Below are 9,073 nucleotides of genomic sequence, written 5' to 3'. Positions count from 1 at the left end.
TTTGAGCCTGGCACATTCCATGGAACCGGGCTGTGTTGCTGTATGCACAGAGTGGGCTTTTCTACTCTAAATGATGTATTACTTAAGGAAGATCTTTTCTTAGATACAATTGACTCAGAAACATAAATGTGAATCGAGACATCAGTGGCATTCTGTGGAATGATGTCTCTAATTAACTAGTATTTTGGGAATGAATGTTTGGACTGTACCCTTTCGTGTCATTGTGTTTTAGATTCCGTGGTAAAGTAGCGGAATCTAAACAAGAATTACACATAGCACCAAAAATGTTGAAATATACATTTATTAAGAAACCAGAAGCCTTTCTACTTGGAATAAAAGGTTTGGAACTGCCCAAGAAAGATGTTAGATTGTTTTTGTATGCCACAACTGCAGCTAGAATTTTGTTGGCCAAAAATTGGAAATTACAACAAGTACCAAAAGTGGAGGAATGGCAGATGAAGATGATGGACTTTTGGGAGCTAGCCGACCTGACCGGAAGAGTCCGCGACCAGAAGGAGGAGGAGTACCAAGAGGAATGGAAGAAATTCAAAGACTATTTAGCTACCGTAAATATGTCAAGATAACTTAAATAGAATTACTTGCAAGTTTCAGATAAGCCTAGGATTCAAATATGTGAGGTTGTAGAATACTATGTTGTTAAAATGAAAAGAAAGAAATATGTTAATCAACCAAGTAAATTCTATGTAAAAATAGTTTTGGAAAACTGCTACAATGATTTAGATGGAAACGCAGCCAGGGGGATTCGAGGAAGTCACCTAACAATGTTAACAAAAATGGAATTATTACAGCTAGGATAAATGTTCGTTTGTTTGTATGTTTTTGTTAATGTTTTCTTTTCATGCTTGTGGATTTATGTGTTATAAATTTGGAAAACTAATAAAAAACATTGGGAAAAAAAGTTATTTAGAGCAGTCCCTAGACTCGTCTAAAGGAAACTTGGGTAACAAATGCCGGTTTAACAAATCACATGAATGAGAGAGAGAAAAGCTTTATGGGATGTTCTCTAGATACTAGATTTATAGTGCAGTCTTATTCATCTCTGCTGAGTAGTTCTACTGGGTTCAATGGGGATTACCCTCGGGTATGCATAGGAGTGTAGCCTTGAGAACATGCATGGACATGCATGGGCTGCAAACTGGATCCCACAAAAAAATTCTACCTGCAACATACAAGGTGGGATTTGTGAGGAATTATGGGGGTGGGGAATTAACTATTGGGAAACTACCGAGAGTTGCAGCTATGTGAGAATAAAACTGCTTCTCTAGCCCCAAGTCTGTCTGTCTGTCTGTCTCTCTCTCTGTTTTATCTTTCCCTCCTGGTAGTGTTCTGGAGAAGTGTTTGCGTGGGAACTGGAATAAACTGACAAGCACACACTGCTGATTCTGGTTACACTATTTTCCAGCATGTTTAAAGTTGTTAGGTGCTCTTATTCCCATTGCAGTTGAGTCATAGAATCATAGCACCGTAGGGTTGGAAAGGAACGCAATAGACATCCAACCTCTGTTTAAGAATCTCCAGTGAAGGAGGGTCCACCATGTTCCAAGGTGGTCCATTCTACTGTCAAACAGTTCTTACTATCAGAAAGTTCTTCCTAATCTTCAATTGGAATCTGCTTTCTTGTCATTAGAATCCATTGGTTTAGGTCTCACCCTCTGGAGCAGCAAAAAGCAAGCTTGCTCCATCTTCCATGTGACAGCCCTTCAGATATTTGAAGATGGGTATCATATCACCTCTTAGTCTTCTCTTCCCCAGGAGAAACACCTCAACCATTCCTCATAAGGCTTGGTTTCAAGTCCCTTCGTCTTTTCACTGCTTTATTCTGTACATGTTGTTCCAGCTTGTCAATATCCTAAATATTCTAAAACTGTGGTGCCCAGGATTGGACACAGAATTCCAGGTGGGGATCTGACCATGGCGGAATAGAGAGGTAATTATTACTTCCTTTGATCTGGATCTCCTCCTCTGAGGAACAACGAAATAGGTCTGCGGGAAGCAATTTTTCCACTAATCATAATTCATCTCCCCCACCCTTAGCTATGATGACTTAGTGTTCTTGGAATCACTTTATCTGTACATATTATATCTAGGTTTTTAATTCTGCTTCTGCGAGTGGCTTCTTATTAATGTAGAATTCATAAATCTGCATAACCCCCTCTCCTGGGACAATGATATCAGGGAAACGGTTAATGTCATTTTTTATTATATGAATACAGATATTATCTCCAGGGAATTTGTAACATTTAGGCTTGTTGCAGACTACTTGACAATTTCAGAATTAAACACTTTTGCCAACCTAAGCAAAGTCTTATGTGTAAAAAAAAAAAAGTTCATAACAGTTGCAGAAAAATTAACCCACCACAAAGTTTATCCAAGGGACAAGCATAATAATACTATTTTTTCTCCCCATGACACGACTTTATTTTTTATACAAATAAAGCACCACTCTGCAACACAATCCCCTCCCCAGTCATGGTATACATACATTTGGAACATCGCCTAAGACTGAACATGATAAGCATCTGTAAATGGAAAGAAGTGAGGTCTCCTCATCCAATAATATCTCACATGGGTGATGTTATGATTTTACCTGAACTTCCTGTTAAACCTAAGAACATGAATGATGACTCTGTGCTTCATTCCCAAAGTTTGTAACTATTCACTTAATAAACTAAGTTGCAAAAGATGCAAAATGAGATTTCTAATTGAAATGTTTCCTCCACAATAGCAATTTAGGGAAATGCCCAGTTTCTTAATCACCATGTGTTAAAGCATGTTGCACGAAAACAACACTTTGGGCAGGGAAGAGTGTTGGTGCATCTCAAAAGTATTGGAAGTGTAAAATATATGCTTATTTGGCCTTAAAAGGTAAAGGGACCCCTGACCATTAGGTTCAGTTGTGACCGACTCTGGGGTTGCGGCGCTCATCTCGCTTTATTGGTCGAGGGAGCCGGCGTACAGCTTCTGGGTCAAGTGGCCAGCATGACTAAGCCGCTTCTGGAGAAACCAGAGCAGCACACGGAAACGCCGTTTACCTTCCCGCCAGAGCGGTACCTATTTATCTACTTGCACTTTGATGTGCTTTCGAACCGCTAGGTTGGCAGGAGCAGGGACCGAGCAACGGGAGCTCACCCCGCTGCGGGGATTCGAACCGCCGACCTTCTGATCGGCAAGTCCTAGGCTCTGTGGTTTAACCCACAGTGCCACCCGCGTCCCTTCTATTTGGCCTTAGCCCAAAGCTTATTTTGGTGTGCAGTAATAAAACTTGAGTTCAGGCAGCTCATGGAGCTGCCTATCAAGTAAAAAACAGGGAACAAGGAGCAAACGTCAGTCTTCTCCACTTCTTGAACTTCTCAGTTGTTATGAAATGAACAAGACAAGAACATACATCATTTTTTTGCGCACGAAAAATAATAGGTGCATGAAGATCAGAAAAATAAGTGGAGCAGTCCAATTAGAGCTTGGCTTATTACTTGGGTGCTTTAATACTTGAAGAACCCCACCTCCTGCTTTACCAATAATGCTCTGTAATGATGGTTCTATAATTAGGTGACAATTCTTTGTTGATGATCTTCAAAGCTGCAGTGCTTCTGAAATCCTGCAGTGATTAGTACATCAAATGCTCAAATGTCTGCCCAGTCAGGTAACTTTAACCACATCAAGCTGAGCTCCGACCAAGGTGCTTCATAGGGATTAGCAGATCTGCACATGTGCAAAATATTTGCAGACATAGTCAGATTTCTATAGGCAGAGCTGCTTCATAGGTAGAGATTCCCTTTGCTCCACTGCAGACCCTCTGATGCATTAAAATAAAAGCCCCATTGCACCTTAAAGACAAATGCATTCATTATTGTATAAGAAGCCTACTTCTTCCAGAGTAACGACAATTATTTATTTAAATGATTCATATCCCACCCTTCCTGGGTATTTTAATATTTTTTTGGAAGCCGCCCAGAGTGGCTGGGGAAGCCCAGCCAGATGGGCGGGGTATAAATAAATTATTATTATTATTATTATTATTATTATTATTATTATTATTATTACAGATAGGTAGCTGTGTTGGTCTGCCATAGTCAAAACAAAAAATTTTTTTTCCTTCCAGTAGCACCTTAAAGACCAACTAAGTTAGTTCTTGGTATGAGCTTTCGTGTGCATGCACACTTCTTCAGATACACAGTGTATCTGAAGAAGTGTGCATGCACACGAAAGCTCATACCAAGAACTAACTTAGTTGGTCTTTAAGGTGCTACTGGAAGGAAATTTTTTTTTTGTTTTGATTATTATTATTATTATTATTATTCCTCCCAAACAAATCCAGAATGGCAATCCTATGTATGTCAACACAGAAGGAAGCCCCAGTGAGTTTAATTTGACTTAGTCCCAGCAACTAATGCTCTCCTGCACATAAACCACTCATAAAACAGTATTAAAAACATAAAAACCAGCAAGAATTTAAACCAGCAGAGATAAAATAAGAATAATTTGGTAATGCCTGGGAGTAAAGAAAGGTTTTCAACATAGTAATGTCGAGGTTTGCTTCTTTTCAAAGGGAATTTCAGAGAACTGGTGCTTCTATGCTACAGGCATGTGCTCTAGTCACAGCATGCTTTACCAGGCACAGGGCCTTCTCAGTAGTGGCGCCCGCCCTGTGGAACACTCTCCATCAGATGTCAAGGAGTTAAAAAACTATACAACTTTTAGAAGACATCTGAAGGCAGACCTGTTTTTAATGTTTGATGTTTAATTATGTTTTTGTATTTGTTGGAAGCCACACAGAGTGGCTGGGGCAGCACAGTGAGATGGGTGGAGTACAAATAAAATAATTCTTCTTCTTCTTCTTCTTCTTCTTCTTCTTCTTCTTCTTCTTCTTCTTCCTGCAAGGCAGTGCCTTTTTCAGGGGATACTCAAGGGTGCACAGTGCTGGCACCTCTTCTGTTGTTGTTAAAAAGTGTGGCACTTACTGTAACAATTTCATGGTGAGTAACAGCACATATTATTATTGTTTGTTAAAAAGTGTGACATTTACTGTAACAACTTCATGGTGAGTACCAGCACCTATTTTTCTAGAAAGAAACCCCACTGCTGCATGGGAGTGTGGCACCACCAGCAAATCTCAGTGACTGGGATGGAATATAGGGGGAGAGGCAGGTTCTCAGGTCCCCTGCCCCCCAAACTATGTAAGGCTTTTCAACACAGCCAGCAAAACCCTGAATCTAGCTCTGTAGCAAATCCGCAACCAATGCAACACTTTCAACGGAGGCATCACACGTTGCCCACATGTTTTATACAACAGACACACGACACACGGAACACATCAAAGGCTGCGATTACTTGGCAAACCAGCAGCCCGGTCCCATACGTATTGGCAGGTCCCATAGCGCTCAGCACGGCTTTCGGTGCGACAACCCAACAGAAAAGGAGGTGGCTTTTAGGGGCATGTCAGAAGAACCGTCGAACTTCTTGCAGATGCGAGCTTTCATGGCACAGGGCTGAAAAGTGATGTTGTAGCACATTTGATTGCTCTTTTAAGGTGCTGCCACAAGACTGCTGTGCTTTTGTGAGACACATTAGTTGGGCTGTTGCTCCGGAACTCATGTCTAAGAAAACCCGCAAAGGTTTAGGCTGCGGAGGGTGGGGGCGAGGGAAGTGCATCTAAGGCTGATAAACCCAGCCTAAGGAAAAGAACGCGTTTCCTTTTTTAAAATATTTTTTATTAAATTTTCTGTTTTACAATTTCAAATACTCGCTTTATGTCCTTAGGTTATCAAGGACTTCCCCTCTTCCCTTTACACGGTTCATATTACATATCTTAAATCCCTGCATATTTTACAAAAACATACCCATCAGTTTTCCATTACTGCATTCATCAAAAACTTATTTACACTGTTGAATTTATCTTAATGCTGCCAGAGTTTTCAGCTGTACACAATTATTTCCCATATATTCAACAATCGTTTTCCAATCTTCTTTAAACGTATGCTCTTCTTGTTCTCTTATTCTATATGTTAAGTCTGCAAGTTGTGCATATTCTGTCAATTTAAGTTTCCCTTCCTGTTTGGCTGGGACCTCACTTGTTTTCCATTTTTGGGCTAACAAAACACGGGCCGCACTTGTAGCATACATAAATAGCTTTTTCTGACACCTGGGAATTTTGGTCTGAATTATCCCCAACAGAAAGGACTCTGGTGTTGGGGGAAGTACTTTTAAATCTGTTTTTCTACGCAAGCTGGGAGCGGGGGCGGAGAAAGTACTTTTAAACATCCCCTCCCCAATTCATTATAGATCATTTCCCCCTACTCTTTTTACCCTTTTACACGTCCACCGCATAGGAACGCGCAAGTTTCCGACACTCGGAAATGGGCGCCTGTTCTCGCGGCCGCAAACACTGCGTTACCACCCCCCCTCCAAGTCCGGCGAATGGTTCCTGCGAAGAGCAGCCGCAACGCCCCCCACCCCGCTTCAAGGAATGGTACGCTCCGGCTGCCGCGCAGCCGCGCGTGCAGCTACCGGCCCAGCGACCGCCATTACTTCCGGCTGGGTCATCGCTATGGGGCTCCTCAGTGTCCTGCTCGTGGCCCGGAAGCGCTTGTAGCGGTTGCCCCGGAAGAGAAGAAGAAGGGGGAGGAAGGCCGGAGGAGGCGGCGAGGGCGACGGCGGGAGGCGGAGCTTGTGCCCTTTTCGCGCGGCTACTAGAGCGGAGTCTGGACTGTCGCCGGTGGAGAGAGCGACGGGAGGGGAGGGTCTCGAAGAATATTCCCGGCGACGGGGGGGCGGGGGTGGGGCCTCGGGGTCGGGAGGGTCACAGACTGGAGGGGGTTGGGAGGTTGAGAGGAAGAAGATGCTGCTCTTCGTGGAGGTGAGTGAGGGAATGAGCGGGCGCGCGCGAGGCGGGGGGGGGGGAGGTTGGCCCGTGTTGAGGCACGTGACTCTGAGGCGGCTCGCGCCCTCGCTGCGCGCGTGTGTGTGTGGGGGGGAGGGGGTTGGGACTGACACAGCAAATCTCTCCGCCTGACCCTCCCCTCTTCCCTTACATTGGGATAATCATCAACTGAGCTGAGGGAAGGTGGGGGCGGGGGGGGGTGCGAGGAGGAGGAGGAGGGGAGGTGCCCAGTACGCGCGCGCTTCCTCACTCCCTGATTCACACGCCCCCCCCCCGCCGCACGTGCGCGCTCTCGCTCTCACGCAGAGACCCCGGGCGCTCCATGCGGGCGCAGGAAGCTCACGCTGCCGCCGGGCGGGTAATGTGGCGGCGGTGGGTGGGGTGGTCTCTTGCCTCGGTGGCTTAAGATGTGCATATGGGGTTTTAGGTGGGTGGGTGGCTGGCTCGGATAGACGTCCCAAGGGGCGGCCCTGCTGCTTGGGGGGGGGAGCCGGGTGGTGTGGGTGTGCCCCCCTCCCCCAAGGGCAGGCGTCGGAAGGAGCGGGAGGCCTTCGAGGCCGGCGGCGGCGGTGCGTACGCGTGTTGGGTGACTTTTAAGGCTCCCGAGAGCTGGAAGCGTGGCTCGGGAGGGTGAAGGCGAAGCAGGCCTCCGGGCCCAGCTGGCCTGTGCTGAGAAACGGAGCGGCCGCGTTTGTGCGTGTGTGTGAATGGGAGCTTTTTTTTTTTCGTGCGTGGCTGGTTGCTTCGCGTGGAGGGGGTTGGGGAAAGCCCGGGTGAAGGGAGGCCTTGAAAGGCACTGCAATGACCTTTTGTAAAAGTTGCTCTGGTGGTGGTTGCGGCGTGGAACATGGCCGGGCACGTGTGAAGGTTACACATTGAGGCCCGCGCCGGGGAGGGAAGATACTACTAGAACTATTTCCTCACCAGCATATCCTCCTATTTTTATTTTTTATTTTTTTAAAAATAAAACCTGGAAGATTTCTTTCTACTCCCTCCGCCCAAATAGCTCCCCCCCCCCAACCGCAGGCACATGGCATGAGTGCAAAATAATCAGCTGACTGCCTGGCTTTCTCTTTCTCTTGCCTAGCTAATGCTTTGAGTAGATTCCAGATTGTATTGTTCTTATTGTAGAAATGTTGCAACTTAGCAACTTGGCGCTGGCTTAACTGTGCTCATAAACAGCACGCTTTGAGTGGTGAAGAGGTGTAGTTTCTGGATCTGAAGGTGATTTTAACGAGATGGGTTTAATCGGTTTTCTTATTTGAAAAACTTAACACATGGTGATTATTGCAATAATATTGTTACTCGTTGTAACTAAACAATATAGCTTTGTATCTTCTAGCACTGTGTAAATCTATTACTGTAGAAGGAAAAGTTTGTGAATGGGAGTTGTATGTAGCATATGGCTGTTTTCAAACAGTGCAAAGTCAAAATGGAGAATGACATTTTCAAATGCAATTCCAATCTTTCTTGTGATAAGATAAGCAGTTACTTAGATTAAGAAAGCATAAAAGTGTTTCTCGTGTTAAATATTTATTTGGAGTCTTACTTGTAGATCAGTTTTATACATGCCTTGAATCCAGTGGGACTTTCTTCAGTGGGACTTACTAACAAGTAAATATGTATTAGAAGACAGCCTCAGGCACCCATTAAAATAATGCATGATGAAAGAGTGAATGCCTTAAATGCGTTTTCAGCAGAACCATTGACTTCTGACAAAGGTGTGTAATTAGAACCTATTTATAAGTCATACATTATAATTTTTTTTTATTTCACCAACAGGCCTCATGAGCACTTAAAGGGTGGACTAATGTGGTTGTTCAGTAGTATAAAAGTTATTCAATATAGATTGCCTTTAGGTAAAAAGGGTTTGTGACTCTTAGTGTTCCAAGGTGTGCAAAATGTCAGAAAATATATGGATTCACAGCACATTCCTATACATGTATAGTCATTGCATTACTCCTCAGTAAGTACATAAGGAATCACATTCATTTAGATGCAAACATGATATGAAGGCTAGGGACTAATTAAGAAAACTCACCATAGAAATAAGCAGCTGCAGTAGTACCCATTACACCTGGAGTGCCAGAATACTTTACCTATCTTCAAAACCAAAATGGTTATAAGCAGACCAGGAGGAAGAGTCTGTTCCTGTTTTAATTTTTTCTATTGGGA

General features: G+C 44.0%; 1 protein-coding gene across 10 annotated transcripts in view; it reads left to right on the top strand.

The window, feature by feature from the left end:
- The first annotated feature begins 6,620 nt into the window (after nucleotides 1–6,620).
- LARP4 (La ribonucleoprotein 4) overlaps nucleotides 6,621–9,073 on the top strand; it is a 35,854-nt gene continuing 33,401 nt past the window's right edge. The window contains exon 1 of one of the 10 annotated variants that reach the window (XM_083598708.1): nucleotides 6,621–6,874. Coding sequence is in view for 3 of the 10 variants with exons in the window: in XM_083598698.1 (XP_083454824.1) it covers nucleotides 7,221–7,256 (36 nt within the window). In the remaining 7 variants the exon portion in view is untranslated. Of the gene's footprint in view, nucleotides 6,875–6,958; nucleotides 8,620–9,073 lie in introns of those variants that run through there. The other 9 variants (XM_083598703.1, XM_083598702.1, XM_083598707.1 and 6 more) reach the window with 9 other exon arrangements.

Source organism: Podarcis filfolensis (assembly GCF_964270895.1).
Source record: "Podarcis filfolensis genome assembly, chromosome: 2".
NCBI classification, from domain to species: domain Eukaryota; kingdom Metazoa; phylum Chordata; class Lepidosauria; order Squamata; family Lacertidae; genus Podarcis; species Podarcis filfolensis.
The sequence above is the reverse complement of the archived record's forward strand: the minus strand, read 5'-3'. Positions and strand labels throughout refer to the sequence as shown.